The 27,955-nt window shown below is 47.1% G+C and overlaps 1 protein-coding gene across 1 annotated transcript in view; it reads left to right on the top strand.

The window, feature by feature from the left end:
• Window positions 1-27,955, top strand: part of LOC135057151 (NACHT, LRR and PYD domains-containing protein 3-like) — a 45,128-nt gene that overhangs the window by 10,629 nt on the left and 6,544 nt on the right. Inside the window, exons 4-6 of the mRNA XM_063963050.1 lie at window positions 741-2,454; window positions 5,396-5,494; window positions 12,728-12,895. Coding sequence (XP_063819120.1) covers window positions 741-2,454; window positions 5,396-5,494; window positions 12,728-12,895 — 1,981 coding nt within the window. The remainder of the gene's footprint in view (window positions 1-740; window positions 2,455-5,395; window positions 5,495-12,727; window positions 12,896-27,955) is intronic.

Here is a 27,955-nt window from a genome sequence, read left to right as displayed (position 1 = left end):
TGCAGCGGCAGCAGCTCTTTTCTCACCAAGTTCCGTTGTGCCTCATCTGCCACTTTGTACATATATGAAACCAATTCCTGTGCAGTTCAAGACAAAGCCTGGTCCAGATCAAGTGGTGCTTCACTGCATCTACAGTGCGAAAAGAGAGTGTCCGGTGTGTGCCGCATGTGGGTGGATCTCTCCCTCTGAAACATGGGTGTTTGTTGGATGACAATTGGGCAGCTACTGTGTAGTGTCACAGAATAGATCCAGCTCATGGGAGTATCATGTTGATGGTTGCGGCTGGGTGGTGGGACATTGGGTAGTACAGCCTTCCTCTTGTAGCCGGCTACAGTCACACATGTATGGGTATATTTAGTAAAGTGTGGGTTTGCAGTAGTGGAGATGGTGCCTATAGTAACCAATCAGATCCTACTTATTTATATACTGTAGCACCTTCTAGAGGATAATATCTAGAATCTGATTGGTTGCTTTTAGTAAATATACCCCTCAAAACATCAAGCCCTGAATCTAAAGACCTGCACTAAGGTTGTTACACACAAAAAAGAGTCAAGTAAGTTTTCTGTTGGAAGGTGTCAGCTTTACACTTGGGGATACGTCGCCTGTGGAGGGTTCTGGTGTGTGTGTTTTTTTTCCGTGCATCAAGGTTGTGCCTGACCGTTCATTAATAAAGCTAACGATTTAGACTGCCCTAGTCTTTATTGTTATTAATGTATACAGTATTATTAAATCCTTTACAGATTGCAGATTAAGATATGTGGATTACACATTGGATAAATACCATGTTACTGAAGACTGTAACGCAAGATTAGGGGAAACAATCTATCTGGAGAAAAGATACGTAAGACTTTTATTGATAAAGAATTATCGGGATGAGGGGGAGAGACAACATGAGATAACAGCTTCTGGCCAGAGGCATCTACAGATTATGGCAGACAGATCATCAGATGAGTATTTGCCAACTACCGTTCAAGATCTCTTTAGTCCTGATGATGTTGGAATTAGTCCCAAAACTGTGGTATTACAAGGACTGGCTGGGATAGGAAAGACTATGACATCCCAGAAGATCATGCTGGACTGGGCCTCCGGGAATCTGTATAAGGACAAGTTTCAGTTTGTGTTCTACATAAATTGTAGAAAAGTCAACACCATCACTGGTAATATAAGCCTGGCTGGATATCTATCCAACTATTGTCTACTGAAATGTCCATCTGATCTGTTACATCTGATATTCAGAAAGTCTAAAGGAATACTTTTTATTGTTGATGGTTTCGATGAATTAAAATGGTCACCAATGAATGACACAGAGGTTTGTGATGAACCATTTCAGGAGGTCTCCAGAGAGATCCTTCTCAACAGTTTATTTAGAAAAACTGTTCTAGGTGACAGCTCGCTGATCATCACCACAAGGCCACTCTCAATGATGACGTTGAAGCACTTTGTCAAATGTCCTCGATATGTGGAGATTCTGGGGTTTACAGGGAATCAGCTTGAAGAATATTTCTATAAATTCTTTAAAACCAGAGATCAAGCAGACCTGGCTTTCAGTACAATAAAGGACAATGACACTCTGTACACCATGTGCGCTGTCCCTATAATTTGCTGGATTGTATGTACTGTAATAAAACAGCAATTACAAGAGAGATTACACACAATCAGTTCAAAAACATCCACATCCATATACCTACTTTACCTAAAGAGTTTAATAAAGTATCACAGAAGGGACTCTGCCCAGCATATAAGCACATGTATACAGAAGCTGTGTGCTTTGGCCAATGAAGGAGTTTGGGACCAAAGAATTCTCTTTGAAGAATCCGATCTTGTAAGACATGGACTCTCTGTGTCAGAGCTGGAGTCTGTGTTTCTGAATGAGAACATCTTCCACAGGGATGTTGACACCCGTACCTGCTACAGCTTCATCCATCTGAGTGTGCAGGAGTTCTTTGCTGCTCTCTACTATGTCCTAGATCAGAAATCAGTGAAAGAACACTTTCATTTCATGAAGATTAGGAAAGTAAAAGAATTACTGAAGGCATCAGAAGGTCGGGCCCATCTGAAATTAACTGTACGATTCTTATTTGGTCTTTCAAGTGAAAAACAAATTCAGGAAACTCAGAGGAACATTGGTTGTCCCATTTCCTTCAGAGCTAAACTAGCCTTAGAGGAATGGTTTAGGAGACATCCATCAGATTACCATAATGAGATACTTTGCTGCCTGTACGAGACTCAGGATGTCGACTATGTGGAGAGAATGATGTCTAATTTTTCTCACGTGAAAATAAAAGGTCTACATTATGGTAAAAAGGGGGAGCAGGAGGACATTGGTTGCCGAGCTGTGGCCTACTGCTTGGAGAGAAGTACAGTAAACCATACTGTTGCCTTTGATGACTATATAATAGGACCAAAGGCTCGGAGTGTTCTGTCTCCAGCTTTTCATAAATGTTTAAGACTTTGGTATGTATTTCCACCTTTACTGAGAACATAGGTCCTCATTCAGACCCGATTGCACGCTAGCAGTTTTTTGCAGTCCAGCGATCAGATAGTCGCCCCCTACAAGGGAGTGTATTTTAGCTTTGTAAGTGTGAAAATGCATGTGCAGCCGAGTGATACGAAAATGGTTTGTGCAGTTTCTGACTTGCCCAGGACTTACTCAGCCGCTGCGATCACTTCACCCTGTCCGGGGCCGGAATTGACGTCAGACATCCACCCTGCGAATGCTTAGGCACACCTGCGTTTCCCCAATCTCTCCTGGAAAATGGTCAGTTGCCACCCACATACGCACAGCACTCTTCCTGTCAATCACCTTTGCACAGCAACGATCCGCTTTGTGCCCGTGCGTCACACCTATGCATTGCGGTGCGTGCGCAGTTCTGACCTGATCGCAGCCATGCAAAAAACGCTAGCGAGCGATCAGGGCCGAATGAGGGCCATAGTCTCCATATGACCTATACTTTGAAAGTGTATTCAGGGTGAAGCTAATATTAATATAATATTCATTTTTTAAGCATGAGATTTTGTGACAAGGTATGATGGGATCGGCTTATTTTAGCAATCTTTCTGGGGGTTTTACAGATTTGTCTTACATAGTGACAGTTAGATAGCTTCTGAGGTTGAAAAAAGACAATTGTCTTGGTTCTCCCTTTCTCGACAGTAACCCAACGTTAATTATCTTGCCTAGTGACAGGGGCAAAACTGTCACTGGTGCCAGAGTGCAGCCACTACAGGGCCTTGATGTGAGGGGAGCCTGGCAGTGTCAGATTGCACTCCTGGTCTGAGGCCTCTTCTCAACACCTGATACCCCAGATCCCTTCCTGAAACCACCACTCTACTCTCAAAAGAGGTTTATATTGCTAAAGTGCAGGTTTTTAGAAGTGGATATGCTGCCCATAGGAACCAATCAGATTCTTCTTAACATTCATCTAGCACCTTCTACAAGATAATAGCTAGAATCTGATTGGTTGCTATGGACAACATCACTTCTAAAAACATGCCCTTTAGTAAATATACCCCTAAGACCCTATTCTGATAGTCACATGCGTAGTGGTGAGAGGCAGTTATATGAGGTTGGGAGTTTGAGTCCCATGTATGGTATGCACTCAATTGTCCATGTTAAATAAAGGGGGATGTAACTGAATGACAAGGGGCACCCAAATCACACTATGACTGATAGCTCAGTCATAGTGTGATTATGACTATGGTATCTGAGGTTTGGTGTTCAAATCCCTTTCTTGGACTGTTTAAGGAAGTATAAGGGTGCTATAAATGTCAATCTATCTAATCTATCTATCTATCTATCTATCGATCTATCTATCTACCTATCTATCTATCTATCTATCTAATCTATCTATCTTTCTCTATGTGTATTTTTTCTCTCTCTCTCTCACTTTCTCCTAGGGGACACCTCTCTTTCTTTTCTAGAATGCATCTCTCATACTCCCCTGGGCATCTCTCCTTGTTGTCTCTCTATTTCTCGGACTTTATCTCCCCTGGTGGACCACCTCTCTCTCTCTCTCTCTCTCTCTCTCTCTCTCTCTCTCTCTCTCTCTCCTGTGCCACCTCTCTTTCTTAGTCTTTCTCTCCTGGGGCCACCTCATTTTCTCACTCTCCTCTTGGCCACCTCTCTCTCTGTTTCCTATTGGGCCACCTTCCCCCCCACCCAATCCCACAGGAAATCAGAACAGTTGGGAGACATATGTGTATAGAAGTCCTTATGCCAGTGTCCCACCAAGGGCCCCGTGAGGTCGTAGTCTGGCTCTAGTCCGTGGAGCCCCCCCCCTGTTCAGTTCCTTTGAGAGCATAACATGTGGACTCAGTGGCTACAGCGGTATCGCAAGACCCTACCAAAATTTTGCTCACAGTTCTTGCACAATGGTGTTACTTAGCCACTAAAATGTTGCTAATTACTGTAGGACTACTCTCCTGCAACTGCTCAGCAGTTATATAAGAGAAGTTGTTGCAGCCACCAAGCTCCTTCACCGGCACCTGAAATTGCTCACTTCTTGGAGCTGAGTATTTCTGCTGCAGCACCTCTTTACTGGTTCCTCCTTACCTATTACTCTGGATCTGGACTGCAGAATAGCAGGAAAATCAATGCCAAAAGGCTCTGGTTTCCATACCGAACAGCTGGTGTACAGACTACAGTGGCAGCTCTTATCTGCAGGTCACAGCAGACGTAGTGATGGACATCAATGACTCTACAATCGATGGTTGATGGTTTTAAAACCATCAGCAGAAAACCATTGATGCTATAGGGGATGCTATCCAACATTGATGGGTACAGGGTGTGTGGTACACATGGGCTGCTGGGCCCATAGCAAGAGCGGAGGGGGCCCACATGGAGACTGCATACAAGCCCTCTCCTCTCTTAATTCACCCCTCCAGTGAGGATGGTATCTGGTTGATAGATCTACAGCAAAAAGATAGACAGTCAATATGTTGACCCCAAATTGTGCTTAAGGTCGAAAGGTGCAAAAGGTTGAAGTGACAATGGTCAACCCATATGGTGAACACAAGGTTTTTTTGCATTCTTCTTTATCATTTACCATCCACATGGACTACAATTGGGAATAGTAACCTGTGCCAAGCGGATTGGTGGTGGAGCGAGGCACCTTGCCCGAAGCATGGTGAGCGAAGCGAGCCCGCGAAGGTACACGTTTCCACTAATTTGGCTCAGATATGGTGAAGCATAGAAAACAACCAGAAAACAAAAAAAACCTGTGCCGACCGTTTGACCCTGTCGACCTTTTTCCATGTCGACCTATTGACTGACTTTGTATGGTAGACAGTATATGCACAACTTGTGGCATAGAATAAACACAAATGAAATGCAAACAAGAATACACAGGGTTTTCTCTCTACAGTAAATATTGTTTTGTCATTGTGTGTGTTCCCACAGTTTCAGGGGCTGCACATTTCTGGATAAAGAGGAAGATGTTTATCAAGCTGGCGCCAGTTTGTCTGGATTGTTTGCACAGTGTCAAATGCAGCTACTAAGGTATGCAGAATACTGAGAGACAAGCAAATAATAACACCCACCACAGTTAGCACAGTAAACCAGTTACTATCCCTGGGACCATCTAGGGCCATCATTCAGATGTGGCTGGAGGCAATGGCATTGGAATGAGGGGGGGGGGGCAAGGGGACAGCATGCCCCCCCAACATGAAAGAGGCGCAGGCTTTTTACAGTAGAAGTTTCTGCGGGGAGCCGTCGGTAAGCGTTCCCCGCACGGTGGTGGGGTGGGTGAATCGTAGAGGGGGGGGGGCAAAATGGATATTTTACTATGCCCCCCCAACCACAAACTATTCCTTCACCCCTGGTTGGAGGTGCTGCTTGTGCAGGGTCTATTCTGCACATGAGCGAATGGGTGTTGTGACGACGGACGCAGATTGGCATTAACCTGCCAGTGATTTATAGTCTGATGCCATTTGCGGGCATCAATAGCCTCTGTTTCTCCAAATGGAAGCCTGTCGCCGCCATTGCAGAGCAGGAATGAGGCCAGGATCTTCATAAGAGGATTGAGAGTTCCTGGCCTCTAGGTGGCAGCTGCGGTGGTCGGCTTTTGCGACCCCATAGGTCACGCAGCCAGTGGATGGTGTCTGGAAAGATCCGATACTGGACCCTAGGATGCAGCTCGGATCAGTGATGCAGCAGGTGGCATGACGCCCTCTGCTGCATTACCATGTTAGTGCTATCACTGCTGCTTCCATGTAAACAGCAGTGATAGCACCTCCAAACACATCTGAATGAGGGCCTAGGTATGCACTGTATATGAACATTAGTGGTAGGCATAAGAGACACATATCATAGTGGAGGGCATTTGACTTCACAATGGGGGCATGTCTGGAAATAGTGGTGTCACTATGATGTGGAGCCAGGGCCACTGAAAGATCAGCACGGCTCGGGTACCGGGGAAGGGTGGGGGGTGGTGTGAGGGGACATAGCAAAATAGGAAGGTATAACCACTCCCCCTTCATCTTCCCCTTCCCACACAGTCTCTGAAAAACACCATGCTCCAAGTGCTGCAAAGGGCATTGTAGGGCTTGTGCAAAGCAATGAGCTGGGACCCCTATCCACCCGTTCACAGGAGTAAATGAAAATGCTTCCATATAGTGAATGGCTGTCGCCACTTTGATTGGTTGATGCTTTCAGCTATCCACCAATCAGCATGCTGACAGTCATAACCTGTCTAGCTACTGGTTGGAAAGCAGATAGAGAATGCTGCACTTTGATTGGTGGATAGCTCTATAATATGAAAAGAAAACCTGCAAACCCGAACCAATACGGACATGAGGAAGTGTATGTGTTAACACATACACTTCCTCTATGCAACTGAGCGGGACTCGGGTGACTCCTATAATTAGAAGTTGCCAGCTAATCAGGAGGTGCCACCATAGGAGCTGCCCTCTGATTGGCTGTGAGTGGTTGCCCTGTCAATCAAACCTACCCCCATATACTTCAATGGTAGGAAATCACCATTGAAGTCTATGGTGGGAACAGCTACATTGTGTCCTGTAATGGGAACCACACCTCTATTAACCTTTTAATACAGTAAGTGATGGAAACCACAAGGTTAATTGAGGTGAACTTGTATGTAAATTGCTACTGTATGCTACTTGTATATCTCCACAGTCTGTGCTATTGCAAACTGACCTCATCCTGCTGTGATCAGCTCCGCTCTATTATTATTGAGAGTCGGTCGCTGACCACCCTGGACCTGTCACGGAATAACCTGCGGGGCTCTGGAATAAAACTTCTGTGTGAGGGACTGAAACATCCAGCCTCTGCCATACAGGATCTTACGTAAGCACTGTCTTTTTATTTACTAGTAAAATCATGGACCCCAGTTCCTTCAGTACGTAACACAGACCACACAAGGCAAAATGAAACAAAATTGTACTTTTACGTCACCTGAGTTATATATGTTTTTGTGCAATGTTCTGTTCAATTTACTATCATTATTTTTTTAATTTTAATGTAGGTTGTCTTGGTTTTGTTCTTAGTACCTTATTTTCTTACTGTTGCTTTTGCATTGGTTATTAGATTACTAATGACATTTATATAAGTTCCAAACATCTTAAACCCTCATTGGATATTAGGAGACGTTGGGCCTGATTCAGAAGTGGTCGCTATGCCAATGTTTGTGTAGTTGGCCAATATGGTCAACATACAAATGGTCGACGCCTGATTTTCAATGGTGGACACGTTTTTACAACATGAACTTTATTTACTAGGTTCTATACTATCCCCCATGCATTTTGCAGTATACATGCTCCCACTGGGCAAAATAATCAGGCGCCATGGGCTAGTCTACCACTGCTATGCAGATGATACACAACTGTACTTGTCCTTTGCTCCGGGCACTGATAACCCAATAGCAACCCTAAATGGCTGTCTAGCTGAACTCCAGGAGTGGATGAGTGCCAGTTGGCTGCGACTGTACCCGGATAAAACAGAGGTCCTTATGATAGGACCGCAACATCAAAGGACAAGACTGCAGCATAGCCAACCAACTGGACTTACACTCGGGGATTCAGAATTACAAACCACTGATCGTGTGCGGAATTTTGGCATTGTCCTGGATGGTGGCTTGACACTTAAACATCAGATATCAGCCACAATCAAATCCTCATTCTTTCACCTGAGGAACATAGCCAGAATCAAGCACTTAATTCCCTCAGATGATCTGCCAAAAGTCATCCATGCATTTGTATCATCTCGATTAGACTACTGTAATGCCCTCTACCTTGGTCTCCCAGCAAAATAATTGCACCACTTAACAGCTGGTGCAAAACACAGCTGCCAGGCTATTAACCAACCAGCCCCGTTCTAGCCACATAACACCCATCCTCTACTCCCTTCACTGGCTGCCTGTACGATGGCGAATCATCTTCAAGATTGGCTGAGTTTGAAAGCACTACATGACCAGGGCCCAAGGTACCTGAACAGGCTACTGACCCCATACTGCCCCACTCGATTACTGCGACCTGTAGATGAAGGACTTTTAACAGTACCTAGAATCTCCCGTAATTCATCTGGGGGTCGAGCTTTTAGTCATGCGGCTCCAACTCTATGGAACTCACTTCCCCGCACAGTGCGAGAGGCCCCAACTATGGAATCCTTCAAAAGTAGACTCAAGACTTTCTTTTTTACTCAAGCATTTCCACAAATGTCCCTTTAGTATCTCCATGCTTCTGTATTTTATGAAAAGCTGTTCTGTACTTCATTATTTTCTGTACTATGTTATGCTATGTATCTGTTAAGCGCCTTGAGTCCTATTGGAGAAAGAGCGCTATATAAATAAAATTATTATTATTAATTATTATTACTATCCACATGAACATCTGTTGGGAATAGTAACATTGGGGGTAATTCAGACCTGTTTGCACGTTAGGTTTTTTTGCAGTCTGGCGTTCGCATAGTCACCGCCTATAGGGGAGTGTATTTTAGCTTTGCAAGTGTGCAAACGCATGTGTAGCAGAGCTGTACAAACAGATTTTGTGCAGTCTCTAAGTAGCCCAGGACTTACTCAGCCGCTGCAATCGCTTCAGCCTGTTCATGACCGGAATTGACGTCAGACACCCGCCCTGCAACCGCTTGGACATGCCTGCGTTTTTCCAACCACTCCCAGAAAATGGTCAGTTGCCACCCACAAACGCCTTCTTCCTGTCAATATCCTTGCCCGTGCGAATGGATTCCCCACACAAACCCATCGCTGAGCGGCGATCCAATTTGTTCCCGTGCAACGCGCCTGCGCATTGCGTGCTTACGCATGCGCAGCTTAAACCTGATCGCCCGCTGTACAAAAACGCAGCCTAGCGATCAGGTCTGAATTACCCCCATTGCCCAAAGTGAGCAGCGAAGAGTCAAGTTTCTACACCCCACCCATTGGAATTGCATGCCCATAGACAGCAAGCTGGCACTTGTATTCCTCATACATAATTTTACTTAGAAAAAATAAACATGATAAAGGTGATGTGTGAATTCGCAGAAAAGTGGTAAACCACAACTCACGTACTTTAATTCGTTTTGTCAGGGCTGCCATCAGAAATTGTGGTGCCCAGGACTGACAGAATCCTGTTGGCGGTCCTGTGTTTTGTGGCCTCACATGCCTACTCTTGCACAATTGCACCCAATTTTACTGGAAAGAAAACAGATTTTGTGGGTCAAGAAGGTATCATCTGCAGGTTGAAAAAGTGATGCCTGATAGGGGGCATTAGGTGGTTTTTGGGTGTAGAAAATGTTGCTATTTGGTTTTTCTTAAATATTGTCTACATAGTTAGTGTCATGAAGTGGACAGATTGCCTTTAAAAAGGTGAAAAAGTGGCATTCACAGTGTGTTAGATGACTATTATTATCCTTTATTTATATGGCGCCACAATGGTTCCGCAGTACCCAATTACAGAGTCCATATGCACATAATCAAAACAGGAAAAGAGTGACTTACAGTTGAAGGCAATATAGGACAAGTACAGTGTAACTAAGCATAACTACACCAGTAGACAACATAGAGATAAGTTTCAATGTGGCCCAAAAACAGCAGGATTTGGGCAGTTGAGGATTATTAAAGTAAGAAAAGGATAAGCACATGAGGGAAGAGGGCCCTACCCATGAGAGCTTACATCCTAAAGGGGAGGGGCAGACAGACAGGGGTGGCACAGATGGGGTAGACTGAGCATGGGACAGAGGGTTAGGATGAGATTTGGCTGGGTTTGGTAAAGAAGTGGGTCTTAAGAGCCCGTTTCAGGTTATGTAGAGAGGTGGAGAGCCTGAGGAAGAGAGGTAAAGAATTCCAGAAAAAGGGAGCAGCACGTGAGAAATCTTGGAGATAGGAGTGGGAGGAAGTAATCAGAAGACAGGAGAGTCGGCGTGCATTAACAGCGAAGAGGACGGGTGGGAGAGTAAAGGGAGATAAGGTGAGAGATGTAAATGGGAGAGGAGTGGGTGAGTGCTTTGCAAGTGACTGTGAGAAGTTTGAATTGGATTCTGGAAGGGAAGGGAAGCCAGTGAAGGGCCTGTAGGAGAGGGGAGGTGGATGTAGTGCGTTTGGTGAGGAAGATGAGCCGGGCTGCAGCATTGAGGATAGATTGGAGTGGAGAGAGGTAATTGTCAGGGAGGCCAGTTACGAGGAGATTACAGTAATCCAGTCTGGAAATAATCAGTGAATGAATAATGAGAGTTAAAAGTTAGCTCAGGAAACACAGGTACTGTAGGAGCTGGGAAGTCTTCCACTGGTCTTGAAGAAATAATTAAATGGTAAATACTAAATATATAATACTAGTCATTTAGAACCAACATAGACCGGATCATCTCAGTCTGCCGCCTCCCCTCTCCATCCTGCACCATCCTTCCCTGCTGTATTACTTACCCCAGTCCCATGCATCAGCCCTTCTCTTCAGCTGGTCTATCCAGATGCTGCAATGGGAGCTGTTGGCACAGATGGGACAACAAAAATCATTATGTTGCCCATTTATCAAAAATTATTTCTAGCTATTTCCCCAAAAACTCCCATTTTCAAGTGTTAGCCACAAGCATTAGGTATCTATCCCCTGAATGTATGTAGGAGGGACCGCTGCAGTTATCTTCGTTACCTGCTGTGATCCCTCCATTCCCACCAGCAGCTGCAGCTCTTATAGGTTTCTATGGGGGCTGTGATGCTGCAGATTGATCAAATCATGAAGATGGTGGTCAGAGGCGGCCCTAGACAATTTGATGCCCTAGGCAAAATTTTGGCTGGTGGCCCCTAGCACCGCCGCTAGTTCTATGAGGGGTTGCCCCTGTGGGCCAGTTCAACCCTACATAATGCCCCACAGTAATGCCTATAATAAATAAAATTCCACACCTTACACATATGCCCCACAATAGTAATGCTAGTAGCTTTTTTTTAAATAAAACTTACTTTTGCTTGCTGGTATGCTTGCAGTCAGTGTATGTGCCCATGCAGCTCCCCAGATCTGCATTATGTGAGATGTTGGTGGCAGGGTGGGTGAGTGCTTGCGCTCGCACCCATTAAAGGGGCACCCCTACAAGGGATGTGACCTCACAGGGTATGCCGTCCTTTGCAAGCTTCATCCTTTATTTGAGCTTGCTAGTTGGACACAGATGGCAGCAAAGTCCAGATACTGCCATACTTGCTGGTTATGCAAAAAGACCAGTATCAAACATGTAGCAACTCTCCATTCTCTTCACTGTTCAGTGTGTTTGCTGGTGTCTGTTACTCCCGGAAACTGCATGGCCTTTATTTTATACTGCGGAAGCAACATGCTCTGCTCTCCAGTCTGACGCATCTGAAAGTCACGCTGCACTGATGTATCATATAGGAATAGCTCAATGCAACTTACTGACCACGTTACAGTGCTGGATGGCAGGGGAATTTTATGGCACGGACTGACTGAGAAATAAAGTGTGGGGAGAATACTGCCCATGTTATATCCTTGCAGATACCTGGGGTTTGCACAGGGATAAGGGACACAGGTTAGCAGGGTCCCCCTCCTCCATGTGCACAAGCAGTATAGGTGATTTCAGATTTATGTGGAGCAGTCTTCCAAAATACACCTGGTATCATAAGGAGCCATCCAGTAATAACCTTATATAGTCAGTGAAAATGTCAGAGGTCCAGGAATTGCAGTTACTGGGCTTCTGCTGTCTGAGGTCTCACAAGTCAGGGGCATTGAAGTATGTCGGAGGGAGTTCAAGGGACAGTGTGCATTCTGTTTGACAAATGTAAACAGCAGTGTATACAAGTACTGATTGAATACATTTGAAAAGTAACAGATAGTTTGCAGACTGTCCCTCCCAGCATGAGATACTGCAGGGACATGCTTGGGTGGCCCTAGACATGCTTGGATGCCCTAGGCAAATGCCTAGCCTGCCTATAGCTAATGCCGGCTCTAATGGTGGTAGCCCTTTGTATCCAATGGATCACTCACTGCATATGTATGCGGCCCCCCAGAACCCTCAGTGGAAATGGCCGCTGTGCATTTTTAGCATTCTTTCGGAGCTCGTGTCCCTGTGGGTGCGTATTAGTATGTCCTGACGATGTGATCGCATTTTGCAATGAGATCCTGGGCTCTAATATCACGCCCAGATTACATTTATTATGCGATTCATGATAAATGGGCCCCAATATAACAAAAGTAGACTGGACAAAACCTATTTTTCTATGACTACTGTCACAGAAATTAATCCCAGTGAGCTGTTACTGTTTGTTACTTCTGTATATGTCTGCAGTCTGTTTCAGTGTAATCTGACCTCATCCTTCTGTGAAGATCTCCGCATTGTTATCGAGAGCCGCCCTCTGATCAAACTGAACCTAACAAGGAACAATCTGCAGGACTGTGGAGTAAAAGTCCTGTGTCAGGGACTCCGACATCCGGCCTGTGCCCTGCAGGAGCTTAAGTAAGAACTGTCTTTAGTATTTACAATGTTACTGTTACTTCAATGAGTATCGTGTAACTGCAGCACAAATGCTGATATGTGACATCACGCACGTATGCGACACTACCTGGTTTTTCTGCGAATCACATTGTTGTCTGGTGGCATCTGTCAGGACGGATTGATTCAGAGGTGCATGCAACTGCGTCTGCGTCTTTATGCAAATGCCACAACCGATTCTCAGCCTACAAAGGCAGCAGCACTATTCCGTTCCCATGCGTACTTAGATGTATCATCATTGGCAGGCTCAATTTGAACACAGCCTCCTGTGTCAGTGCTACAGAATTTTTAGAAGGAAGAGAGAACAAAATGGAAGTAAAAAAATGGAAGAAAAAAAGACAGAGAGATGGGAGGAAAAGAGGAAGACAATCAGATGGGAGGAAATGGAGAGAGAGAGGGGGGTATATTTACAAAGGTGTGGGGTTGTAGAAGTGGAGATGTTGCTCATAGCAATCAATCAGATTCTACTTATTTATCTAGCACCTTCTAGAAATTAAAAGCTGGAATCTGATTGGTTGCTATGGGCAAAAATCTCCACTTCTAAATACTTGCAACTTAGTAAATATACCCCAGAGAGAGAGAGAGAGAGAGAGAGAGATAGAGAGAGAGATGGAAAGAAATGGAGAGAGCAGGGATGTCTTTTCATATGGGCTCAATGGAGTATAAGGGCCATAGGCTGATAGCTGATGGTCCCCATTTTCCAGGGGTACCAGATTTTTAAAAGTTGGCCATGGGGATCCGGAGATATCTGATTCCAAAGCCTGTTAATTGCTCTTCCGAGGCAGATATCTTGGGTTCTGTCTGACTTAAGGTGTGTACACATGGTGAGATATAGCCTTTCGATTTTGACTATATAGTCAAAATCGCAAGGAAAGTTAGTGGAAATCTTAAGGTGTTAGGGTGTGTACAAACGGTGAGATTCGGACTTATCCGATTCTCACTGTGCGACGGGGGGCCGGGTCGGCACTTAGCCAGTATCGCAAGCACATAATGAGTGTGCTTGCGATGCTGGCTATGTGCGATTTTGGCTAAGTGTCAATCCTGACTATCTCTTCTATAGAGATAGTCAGGATTGACTTGCCTGCACAGCCTATTTTTTCGGTCGGGGCCGCGCATCGGCATCGGATCGGGATCGCAAGGTGACTGTCACCTTGCGATCTGCACTATCTTTTCTTCCGATTCTGACTATATAGTCAGAATCGGAAGAAAAGATCTTACCGTGTGTACACACCTTTAGGCAACTTGAGATACAGATTCGATCCCGAAGCATACTCCCGTGGGGTCAGTATCGCAAGGCTAGATAGACTATGCAGGCAAGTCATTAGAGTTTTTATTAGGGGATATTCCAAAAGCTGGGACTCTCCCCTGTATGTGGACTCGCAGCTTGTCTCTATTATGCCCAGAACCAGAGATATCAGCCTTCAAGCAGCTGGTCCCTGCTCCAGCTCCACACAACCGGCATGCAGCTTTATACTTTCATTGGTGGATTGCTCTGGCTCCTAAACTCTGATCCCCAGGTCCCAAGTACCTCTGGCTCCTAAACTCTGATCCCCAGGTCCCAAGTACCTCCTGAAAGGTGAAACACTCTAGTTTATTATCCAGTATTTCTCAATATAAAAAGCTAAGAAATCTATTTCGAGGGACTGGAGATATCTGCAGTCAAGCAAGCTACTCTCGCACCAGAAAATTATGAATATTAAGCCCACTCCACTATCCACTCCTTCCCTGCATATAAAACACTCCCTACCACCCTGGAAGTCATATACCAGGGGCCCTTACTTCAGCCCAATACCCCCTTCTAGAGTTTAGTGTTCTCCCTCCTTCTGCATCTACCACCATCTGTGCAGTAAAGGAGTAATTAGCAGAAATTACTGCTCCAGGTCCTACATGTTGAGCAGAAGATAGAACACCACCTACCCAGGGCTGTTTCTAGCCAATTTGGCTCCCAGTGCGAGATTTAAAAGTGCGCCTCCCCATGACATAAAAAAATGTGCCCCCCCCCCCCCCACACCTAGATAAAAAAAAACTTGCGCGCGCACCGGAAAGGGGCGTGGCCTCGTCGAAATGGGTGTGGCCTCATTTAAATGGGCATGGCCTCGTCTGAAAAGACTACCTCACAATCCAGTTTTTGACCCTGCTCCAACAGATCACGACCACCACAGGACAAAAAAATTCTACCATATTAAGCCCCACACAGTAATGCCTCCTGCACCATATTATACCACACACTGCAATGCCCTTGATACATTAAATCCCCACACTACAGCAGGCAAGAGTCCCCATTTCACACAGTACGGCAGGTGTCCCCATTTTACACATTGAGAGAGAGAGAGAGAGAGAGAGAGAATACTTACAGAGGCGATTACCGCTCTTCGGCCCGCCTCACCAGTCGCTCCTCGCGCCGGCCTTTCCCTCTTCCTAACTTGGATCCCCCTCTGTACTCCGCACGGGGGGGAGTTTCGCGGAGTGATGGGGTTGCGTCGTGACGTAACGACGCAACCGCGTCATTCCGTGAAACTCCGCCCCCCGAGCGGGTTACTCGGGGAGAAATAGGAGGAGGAAGCAGGGAGCCACAGTTAGTGCCGCGGCGGGCGCCCAGTGCGGTTGCACTGCTCGCCTGCCCCAAGAAACGGCCCTGCACCTACCACCCGCGGGACATCAAAACTGTCCTGATAGCACCCACACCCCTACCGCTGGAGGATGGGAAGGGGACCCAGTGCATTGCTTTGCCCAGGGGCCTACACTGTTGTTAAGATGGCCCTGGGAGAGAGAGATGGGAGAAAGGGGGGAGTCTGATAGGAGGAAGGAAAAAAGTGAGTTGAGGATTGGAGAAAGAAGACATAAATATACGTGGAAGAGAGAAAATAGAGATGGTAGGAAGAGGGTAGAGAAGTGGGAAGAAGAGAGGGAGAGAGAGGGCATAAAAAGACATACAGTATGGGAGGAAGAGAAAATGAGAGGGAAGAAAAAAGAGACAGTGGGAGATGAGAGGAAGAGAGGGACATAGATGAAAGAAAGTGACCGACTGAGTGGGTGACTGAGAAATGGAAGGCAGTGGAGAGAGAGATGGGTGGAGGGACTTGATAGAGATGGGAGGAAAGGGGGGAGAGAGATGGGAGGAAAAGGGTATAGAGTGATCAAAGGAAGAAAGTCAGTGAGAGAGATGGAGATGGAGAAGAGGGGGAGAGAGACAGAAGGAAGAGGAGGAGAGAGGTGGGAAGAAGAGGGCAGAGAGAGGGCTTAGAGAGGATATATGGAAGGAAGAAGGGGAGGAAATGAGATGCAAGAAAGACAGAGATGGGAGTAAGAGAGAGAGAGAGAGAAAGATGGCAGGGAGGGATAAAGTGAGTGAGTGAAGAGGAGGAAGAGGGAGGGAGAGAAAGAGAACAATGAGAGGAAGAAGAAAACTAATCTAGATATTTCCTTTTAACTCAGGTTGCGTAGCAGTGGCCTGACTTCCTCCTGCTGTGAGGTTCTCTGCTCTGTTCTTATTACATGCCGGTCTCTGACCACACTGGATCTGAGGGGGAATAATCTGCAGGACGGTGGTGTAAGACTTCTGTGTAAGGGACTCAGACATCGGGGCTGTACCCTGCAGGAGCTGAGGTGAGGATCACACTATATATTATACAATAACCTGCAGAACTGTTCAAGCAGGGGTAGCCAACCCAGTCCTCAAGAGCTACTAACAGTTCACGTTTTCCAGACCACCTAACCAGTGCACATAACTAAGCAACACATTCTACAAATCCACAGTTGGCCTGGAAAACATGAACTGTTGGTAGCTCTTGAGGACCAGGGTTGGCTCCCCCTGCATGAGTGCAAGCTTCCTTGTGAAAGACTCAGCACTCTGATCCGCTCTTTTCGGCCACACATAATTGGGCACAGTATTGCATAATCTGGATTATTGGGAAAGAAATTATCTGCAAACATCATGCATAAACTAATAGTCTTTGCTAGAGTATGTTGTGGTCCTTAATGTAGCCACACAATATTTACTTCCATCCTTCTATTCCTTCCAAAAATGTACAGTATCCCTACATTAGTATCTGGCTTTTAGGTCTTCCCAGTTTTATGTATGCCCTCCTCTCTAGCAAGCAGAACAATAGACTCTGGGCACTACGGTCACTGGGAGACCCTAGCGCTGTCCCAGAATCTAGTGCACAGGTCTCTGGGAAAATGTCACGGTGGCCATTTTCCCAGTGATTTTCCTACTGTGCATGTGCAAAACTCCTGGAAAATGGCCACCACACACATTTTCCCAGTGATTTCTGCAGCGCTGCTGCCGACACGGGACTCCAGAGGGTAAGTGTTGTAAAAATGGGACAGAGGGTGTGTGATGTTTGGCCCTCTGGACCCCTGGGGACCCGTGTGAACTACACATACTGCACCTATTATAGATACACCAGTGCTAGAAGAGTTAAAAGAAATTTAGCAGCACATCCACAGTCCAAACAAAAAATTGGAGACTCCTTTAGGGGGATCACCTCCAGATAATAAACAGTCCTCATTTGATCTTTGCAATTAGGAATACATCAAAATGGTGGAAGGCAATTGGATTTCTGAGGGCAATAGAGATCTCTGGTGCACCCGGAGCCCTCCATTGATGCTGTCTTTCTCCGAGCGCTGCAGTCTAGATAGTATACAGCTTTTGCCCCATTCATCTGCCCACCTGATCATATTCAATCTGCAGGATAGAGCAGGGGTGGCAGCAGGGCCAGAGTCTCCACTAGGCAGCTTTAGGCAGCTGCCTAGGGGTGCCAGGAACTGAGGGGGCGGCCTGATACAGCTGCCTAAAAAAGGTAGCATTGTCCTACCTTTCACAGCCACTGCAATCCCCCTGAATGCGTATCTTACAGTAGCCATGACTGCTAAGCTCCCGTATTGCAGCCTCCAGCTCCACCTCCACCCGGCTCCGGCAGTAACTTTGACAGCTCCTGGAGTCCTGGCTGTGGGTGACATGCAGCCCTGCTCTTCACTCCAGGCTCTTTCACAGACTACTCAGTTCCAACTCTGCACTGCAGTCCAGGGCCGGATTAAGCCCTTGGGGGGCCCAGGTCACACAAGACAGGGCCCCCGCCCACCAGCAACCACCCCCCTCAGGGGCAAGAGCAGGATTCGTAAGGGGGGAGTACCCTTTGATGCATGCACGTGTATTTGTGTGTATTTATATATATATATATATATATAAATATTGTGACAAGAACACTGGGATAGTGTTTGAGGGCAGGTATGTTTGTCCCAGGTTCTTGTCTTACATGTTTTAGAAAATGTTAACTTCTAGGAAAAATGCTTTTGTTTTGTCAGAACCTTTTCAGTTTGCTGTAAAAGCTGGGTAAAGGCTCTGAGAGAGAGATAAGGCGAGTTCTAGACATTGGTCCCAGTTCGGGTCTTTGGCCTCACAGAGGGCTAATCAGGGTTTCAGCTGTGTAAGAGTGTTATAGGGCTGCTAGCCTGATTAGTATGGGCAGACTGCCTGGGAAGGCTGCAGGGTCTGTGTGAGAGGAACACACTTTCTGATACAAGTGAGCTACACAGTATTTACTGGAGAACTCTGTGTTTTTGTTTAGTGACAGTTAGGAATATCCTGTGTTTAGTTAGTGCCGGACAGGCAAGGTATTTTCTTTTGGTGTTTGTTTTATTTTCTGTTTCAATAAAACTGGCCGGGGCCAGTTGTACCAGAAACTGGACTTGTGTTGTTCCTCAGCTGCTGCGTGCTGCCATATTCCCCAGGAAGAGGCGCCTTGCACCCCTACAGTGTTACAACTTATATATACTGTATACATATATATATATATATATATACACACACACACAAATACACGTGCATGCATACATAGATACATACACACATACACACACACACACACACACACACACACACACACACATACACATTACATAGCACTCATATACCCACATACATACACACACAAAACACATACATATACACGAATAGAACAAATACACATATATACAGTATACACAGATAGAACACATACACACATAGAACACATTCTGTAAACTTACACTAAAGCCTGCCCTGAGGAAAGGGGTGAAGATACCGCAACCAGGACATATTGCAGGGAGCAAGGGACACAGTTCACCATTAGGCCCCGCCCCCACGGCAAAAATGCTGTGATTCGCGGCTCAACGGAAAGGGGGCGGAGTCAACATGACAACAATTATCTTATATTTGCTCTGTCTCCTCTGCTCCGACGCCCGAATCGCGGCATACCCCCGAACAAAACCTGACACCGGCAACAGGAGCTGCAGCGAGGAGGAGAAGACTACTGGCTTCTGGGGAGGGAGGATTGCGTACTGCCAGCGGGTGTGTGATGTCCCGCTCACGGCTGTGAGTGTGTCTCCCTCCCCCCTCCTAACGAGCAGCTTGGATCAGGGACTTAGACAGGGCAGGCAGCAATCTCCAGCCTCCGCTGCTGCCAGGAGAGCTGCTGCTGGTGGTGGAGGCTGGAGAGGGAACAGCAGCACCAGAGCGTGGCAGAGCAGTATTGGCTGGGGGGCCTGGGGTATTGACCCCCTGCCCCCCCCCCCCCCTTAATCTGGCTCTGCTGCAGTCTGTAGATAAGGTGGCTGCATGGTGCATTATCTGCATTGATAAGGAAAGAGGGCGAGAGCAGCGGTGTGGTGAGTGGGTGGGGGGGATAGAGATAAGGAGCAGGCATGCACACAGTCTGGGGGGATGAGCAGCAGCATGCACACAGATTGTGGGGGGGATAGAACAGCAGACATTTAAAAGAGTAGGGGGGAGGGGGTGAGAGCAGCATGCCTTTCATCTGAAGGGTGGGTAGGGGGAAGGAGTAGAAGGCAGAAGTTTTGCCTAGGGTGCAGAGAAACCTTGCACCGGCCCTGGGTGGCAGCCACCATTGTTATATTTACCACCAGTGGGAAGATCATTTAGTGGGTAGCCTGGATCACAGAGTGGGTAAATTTGTGCTGTGCAGCAGATAAATGATCTCACAGCAGAGGCGTGACAAGCGGAGAACAGGACGCACCTGGATGTCACCCTTACAGGGAGTGACACCAAAATTCTGGTTCCTCCTCAGTGAGTGGAATGGTGTCGGCAGCCAGAGTCTCTAGGGGAGTAAAACAGAACACAATTGAGTGCTCCATCAATAGCGGCTGGCAGGGGTTAAAGTGAGGCGGAACTGCGTCCTGTCAGTTCCACTTGCGTTCCGTCTCCTCCGGCTCACCTAACCCGATGTGTGGCCGACGTTGCAGGGAGATGTCGGGCGCCCACTGAGATGGTGTTACCAGCGGGCGGCTGGCTCTCTCTTTCTACAATGGCAGCCAGAGGCAGGAGCTCAGTACTGAGCTCCGGCTTCCGGCTCTGTCACTGTGCGCTATGGGAGAGACGTCATGACGTCTCTCTCATAGTGCTGAAGAGCGGGCGCCCAGAGGACTGCAGAGGCCGGACACGGAGCAGGGCTAAGTGAATATAGAGTATTTTTTTTTCTCTTTTGTATAGCGACATCTACTGGGGGCAAACTACTGGGGGGCATTACTACAGAGGGGCCCCTACTGGGGGCAAACTACTGGGGGACATTACTACTGGGGGGCATCTACTGGGGGACATTACTATTGGGGGTCATCTACTGGGGGCAAACTACAAGGGGGCAAGCTACTAGGGACAAACTACAGGAGGGCATCTACTGTTGGCAAACTACCGGGGGGCAAACTACTGGGAGACATTACTACTGGGGGCAAACTACTGGGGGCATTATTACTGGGGGCAAGCTACTGGAGGCAAACTACAAGGGGCAAACTACAGGAGGGCATTACTACTGGGGGCATAACTACAGGGGAAAACTACTGGGGGGCATTATTACTGGGGGCAAGCTACTGGAGGCAAACTACAAGGGGGCAAACTACAGGAGGGCATTTCTACTGGGGGCATAACTACAGGGGCATTACTACTGGGGGCATAACTACAGTGGCAATACTACTTGGGGGCTAAATTACTGGGGCTAAACTACTGGGGGAATTACTACCTGGGGGCATTACTACTGGGGGCTAAACTACAAGGGGGCATGACTACAGGGGCTAAACTACAAGTGGGCATTACAACTGGGGACATTACTACTGGTGGCCAAACTACAAGAGGCAAACTACTGGGGCTAAACTACTGGGGGCATTACTACTGGGAGGCTAAACTAAAGGGGGGCTAAACTACTGGGGTCATAATTGCAGGGGCATTACCACTGGGGGCATAACTACTGGGGCTAAATGACTGGGGGCATTACTACAGGCAACATTACTGCTGGGGGCAATACTACACAAGGGCATTACCATTAAGGTCATTACTACTGGAGGCACTACTAATGAGGGCATTGTAAAGGGGGCACATCATAAGGGGCTTCACTCCTGGGGACATAAGGAGCACTACTATTGCAGGCATTGCTTAAGATGCACCACTACTATGGGCTCTGTATAAGGGGCACTACCACTGTGGGCACTACCAGTACAGTGGACATTGCATAAGGAGCGCTACTACTGTGGGCATTGTATAAGGGGCGCTACTGCTGTGAGCATTATGTGTATTATGGGGTGCTACTACTGTGGCCATTATTACTATGGTGTGACCACGCCCCTTTCTTTTTGAGACCACGCACCTCTTTGCGACGCGCACCTACGACGCTCGCAATACCTTTATTCTATGGGCGCCATTGGGAGGGGGGGTGAGTTCCTCCACCTCTTTAGGACCACTTTAAGCACTGGCGGCTGATATAGGGGTTGGTAAACTCCCCTAATGATATAGATATATAAAGAAAAAGTAACATATACCAGCGCTGGTTGTGTATAAATGATTGTGTTATACTAAAAAGTTAATAAATTATTCCCAGGACGGTAGGTTGTAAAATAGATAATACAATAAATTTAATATGCAAAATCAATATAATACATAAAAAACAATTCTAAAAAATGTCACAGTGCTAGAAGCAAATTCATTATGTATAGATAACAAATTCATTTGGCTCCTATTAGCAGCAATAATCATATCCTGGCTAGGACTTTCTCTGGAATCATGTCCACATTGAGTTGTCAGAGGTGATTGGTAGAGAGATGATGGGAGTCCAAATGATAATGACAGTGGTGGTCATTCCGAGTTGTTCGCTCGCAAGCTGCTTTTAGCAGCTTTGCACACGCTAAGCCGCCGCCTACTGGGAGTGAATCTTAGCATAGTAAAATTGCGAACGAAAGATTAGCAGAATTGCGAATAGACACTTCTTAGCAGTTTCTGAGTAGCTCCAGACTTACTCGGCAACTGCGATCAGTTCAGTCAGTTTCGTTCCTGGTTTGACGTCACAAACACGCCCAGACACTCCCCCGTTTCTTCAGACATTCCCGTGTTTTTCCCAGAAACGGCAGCGTTTTTTCGCACACACCCATAAAACGGCCTGTTTCCGCCCAGAAACACCCACTTCCTGTTAATCACATTACGATCACCAGAACGAAGAAAAAACCTCGTAATGCCGTGAGTAAAATACCTAACTGCATAGCAAATTCACTTGGCGCAGTCGCACTGCGGACATTGCGCATGCGCATTAGCGACTAATCGCTCCGTTGCAAAAAAAAAATAACGAACAAACAACTCGGAATGACCACCAGTGTCCACCAAGGCTCAATGCGTTTCGCTGGTGCAAACAACCCAGATTCTTCAGGAGCATGTATTGGAGTGTGTCTCATCATCTCTCTACCCTGGTACCAAATTGGACTGCATATTTTCTTTGGACCTACTGGCATTTACAGAGAAACTGGAGACACCCCTATACATCAAGCCATTGCACACTGCTGTGTTGAGACTTGGGATGCAATAGGACTAGAGATGTGCGGCGAGCACTTTTCGTGTTTTGTGTTTTGGTTTTGGATCTGGATCCCCGCTCGTGTTTTAGATCTGGATTGGTTTTGCCTAAACCACCCTTTGGGTTTCGGTTTTGGATCTGGGTGATTTTTGAAAAAACATGAAAACAGCTAAAATCACAGATTTTGGGGGTAATTTTGATACTACAGTTTTATTAACCTCAATAACATTAATGTCCACTCATTTCCAATCTATTCTGAACACCTCACGCCTCACAATATTGTTTTTAAGCCAAAATGTTGCACCGACACAAATGGGCGGCAGAAACACCTGGCCCATCTAGGAGTGGCACTGCAGTGGCAGACAGGATGGAACTTTTCAAAACTAGGCCCCAAACAGCACATGATGGAAAGAAAAAAAGAGGTGCACCGAGGTTGTTGGATGACTAAGCGAAGCGACCCAAGTGGGTGGCACAAACACCTAGCCCATGTAGGAGTGGCACGCAGTAGCTGAATGTAGAAAGTTGCCCGGCAATTTTTCGGACCACCGACAGCATCTCCTGCACGCCCCTGTCATTTTTAAAAAAATTCTGCACCACCAAATTAATTGTATGTGCAAAACATGGGACGTGGTGGAATTTGCCCAGATGTAATGCACGCACAATATTGGTGGCATTGTCCGATATCATAAATCCCCAGGAGAGTCTAATTGGGGTAATCCATTATGCAATGATGTTCCTCAGTTTCCGTAAGAGGTTGTCATCTGTTTGCGTCTTACGGAACCGGTGATACACAGCGTAGCCTGCATAGGAATGAGCTGGCATTTGTGAGATGCTGCTACTGGTGCCGCTGCTGCTGTTGCTGCGGGAGGCAATACATCTACCCAGTGGGCTGTCACAGTCATGTAGTCCTTAGTTTGCCCTGCTCCACTTGTCCAGATGTCCGTGGATAAGTGGACACTGGGTACAACCATATTTTTCAGGACACCGAGGACACTTTTCTTAATGTCCCTGTACAGCCCGGGAATCACTTCTCTAGTGAAGTGGAATCTAGATGGGACGTGGTATGCACTTCTAACACCAACATAGCTGTCTAGGCCTTAGTTATCCACTTTGCAACAGGATGACTGCTGTCATATTTCATCTTCCTCACAAAGGACTGTTGTACAGTCAATTGCTTAGTTGAAGTTGTACAAGTGGTCTTCCGACTTCCCCTCTGGGATGACGATTGACTATCAGCAGCAACAACAGCAGCAGCAGTAGGAGTAAGTGGTAATTGATCTTTCCCTATTTTATCCTCCAAATTTTTGTTCTCCATTTTTTTGGGGAGTTATAGACAATATGCGGCACAGGAGAGCGTACCCCTACACCACACAGGGCAAACCCTGTAAAAATTATTTGGATTAAATATTAATAACCAATTTATTTGGAGTAAATCATATACAGCACAGGACAGCACCACTGGAGTTTGACGGCAGCGGCAGCAACACTGGACTGGACTTATACAGCAGTACCCCTGGACTTATTTGGCAGCACCACTCGACTGGACTTATACGGCAGTACCCCTGGACTTATACGGCAGCACCACTGGACTGGACTTATATGGCAGTACTCCTGTACTTATATGGCAGTACCCCATGACTTATACAGCAGCAACACTGGACTGGACTTATACGGCAGTACCCCATGAGTTATACGGCAGCACCACTGGACTTGACTAATGTTGCAGTACCCCTGGACTTATATGGCAGCACCACTGGACTTAAACGGCAGCACCACTGGACTGATACAGCAGCACCACTTGACTGGACTTATACGGCAGTACCCCTGGACTTATACGGCAGTATGCTGGACTTATCTGGAAGTACCCCTGGACTTATATGGCAGTAACCCATGACTTATATGGCAGCACCACTGGACTGGACATATACGGCAGTACCCCTGGACTTATACGGCAGCACCACTGGACTTGACTAATGCGGCAATACTGCTGGAATTATACGGCAGTACCGCTGGACTTATACGGCAGTACCCCTGGACTTATATGGCACCACCAATGGACTTATACGGCAGCACCACTGGACTTTTACAGCAGCACCACTCGAATAGACTTAAACGGCAGTACCCCTGGACTTATACGGCAGTATGCTGGACTTGTATGGAAGTACCCCTGAACTTATCCGGCAGCACCTCTGGACTGAACTTATATGGCAGTACACCTGGACTTATATGGCATCACCACTGGACTGGACTTTTAATGCAGTACCCGTGGACTTATACGGCAGCACCCCTGGACTTATACGGCAGCACCACAGGACTGGACTTATACGGCAGCACCACTGGACTGGACTTATACAGCAGCACCACTCGACTGGACTTATACGGCAGTACCCCTGGACTTATCCAGCAGCACCACTCGACTGGACTTATACGGCAATACCACTGGACTTATACAGCAGCACCACTCGACTGGACTTATACGGCAGAATCACTGGACTGGACTTATATGTCAGTACCCCAGGACTTATACGGCAACACCACTGGACTGGACTTATACGGCAGTACCCCTGGACTTATACAGCAGTACCCCTGGACTTATTTGGCAGCACCACTCGACTGGACTTATACGGCAGTACCCCTGGACTTATACGGCAGCACCACTGGACTGGACTTATATGGCAGTACTCCTATACTTATATGGCAGTACCCCATGACTTATACAGCAGCACCACTGTACTGGACTTATACGGCAGTACCCCTGGACTTATACGACAGCACCACTGGACTGGTCTCATACAGCAATACCCCTGGACTTATCTGGCAGAACCCCTGGACTTATACGGCAGCACCACTGGACTGGACTTATACGGCAGTACCCCTGGACTTATACGGCAGGACTCCTGGACTTATACGGCAGTACCCCTGGGCTTATACGGCAACACCACTGGACTGGACTTATACGGCAGCACCACTGGAATGGACTTATACGGCAGGACTCCTGGACTTATACGGCAGTACCCCTGGACTTATACGGCAGCACCACTGGTCTTATACGCCAGTATCCCTGGACCTATATGACAGCACCACTGGACTGGACTAATACGGCAGCACCACTGGAATGGACTTATACGGCTGTACCCCATGACTTATATGGCAGCACCACTGTACTGGACTTATACGGCAGTACCCCTGGACTTATACGACAGCACCACTGGACTGGTCTCATACAGCAATACCCCTGGACTTATCTGGCAGTACCCCTGGACTTATACGGCAGCACCACTGGACTGGACTTATACGGCAGTACCCCTGGACTTATACGGCAGTACCCCTGGGCTTATACGGCAACACCACTGGACTGGACTTATACGGCAGCACCACTGGAATGGATTTATACGGCAGGACTCCTGGACTTATGCGGCAGTACCCCTGGACTTATACGGCAGCACCACTGGTCTTATACGCCAGTATCCCTGGACCTATATGACAGCACCACTGGACTGGACTAATACGGCAGCACCACTGGAATGGACTTATACGGCTGTACCCCATGACTTATACGGCAACACTGGACAGGACTTATTCGGCAATACCCCATGACTTATACGGCAGCACCACTGGACTTGACTAATGTTGCAGTACCCCTGGACTTATATGGCAGCACCACTGGACTTATACGGTAGCACCACTTAACTGATACAGCAGCACCACTTGATTAGACTTATACGGCAGTACCCCTGGACTTATACGGCAGTATGCTGGACTTATCTGGAAGTACCCCTGGACTTATATGGCAGTAACCCATGACTTATACGGCAGCACCACTGGACTGGACTTATATGGCAGCACCCCTGGACTTATATGGCAGCACCACTGGACTGTACTTATACGGCAGTACCCCTGGACTTATACGGCAGCACCACTGGACTTGACTAATGCGGCAGTACTGCTGGAATTATACGGCAGTACTGCTGGACTTATACGGCAGTGCCCCTGGACTTATATGGCAGCACCAATGGACTTATACGGCAGCACCACTGGACTTTTACAGCAGCACCACTCGAATAGACTTACACGGCAGTACCCCATGACTTATATGGCAGTATGCTGGACTTGTATGGAAGTACCCCTGAACTTATCCGGCAGCACCTCTGGACTGAACTTATATGGCAGTACCCCTGGACTTATATGGCATCACCACTGGACTGGGCTTTTAATGCAGTACCCCTGGACTTATACGGCAGTACCCCTGGACTTATACGGCAGCACCACAGGACAGGACTTATACGGCAGCACCACTGGACTGGACTTATACAGCAGCACTACTCGACTGGACTTATACGGCAGTACCCCTGGACTTATCCGGCAGCACCACTCGACTGGACTTATACGGCAATACCACTGGACTTATACAGCAGCACCACTCGACTGGACTTATACGGCAGAATCACTGGACTGGACTTATATGTCAGTACCCCTGGACTTATACGGCAACACCACTGGACTGGACTTATACGGCAGTACCCCTGGACTTATACAGCAGTACCCCTGGACTTATACGGCAGCACCACTGGACTTATTCAACAGCACCACTGGACTTATTTGTCAGCACCACTCGACTGGACTTATACGGCAGTACCCCTGGACTTATACGGCAGCACCACTGGACTGGACTTATATGGCAGTACTCCTGTACTTATATGGCAGTACCCCATGACTTATACAGCAGCACCACTGTACTGGACTTATACGGCAGTACCCCTGGACTTATACGACAGCACCGCTGGACTGATCTTATACAGCAATACCCCTGGACTTATCTGGCAGAACCCCTGGACTTATACGGCAGCACCACTGGACTGGACTTATACGGCAGTACCCCTGGACTTATACGGCAGGACTCCTGGACTTATACAGCAGTACCCCTGGGCTTATACGGCAACACCACTGGACTGGACTTATATGGCAGCACCACTGGAATGGACTTATACGGCAGGACTCCTGGACTTATACGGCAGTACCCCTGGACTTATACGGCAGCACCACTGGTCTTATACGCCGGTATCCCTGGACCTATATGACAGCACCACTGGACTGGACTAATACGGCAGCACCACTGGAATGGACTTATACGGCTATACCCCTGTACTTATACGACAGTACCCCTGGACTTATCCGGCAGCACCACTCGATTGGACTTATA

The sequence above is a fragment of the Pseudophryne corroboree genome, chromosome 3 (assembly GCF_028390025.1).
Source record: "Pseudophryne corroboree isolate aPseCor3 chromosome 3, aPseCor3.hap2, whole genome shotgun sequence".
Classification (NCBI taxonomy): Eukaryota; Metazoa; Chordata; class Amphibia; order Anura; family Myobatrachidae; genus Pseudophryne; species Pseudophryne corroboree.
This window is presented reverse-complemented; position numbering and strand designations above follow the sequence as displayed.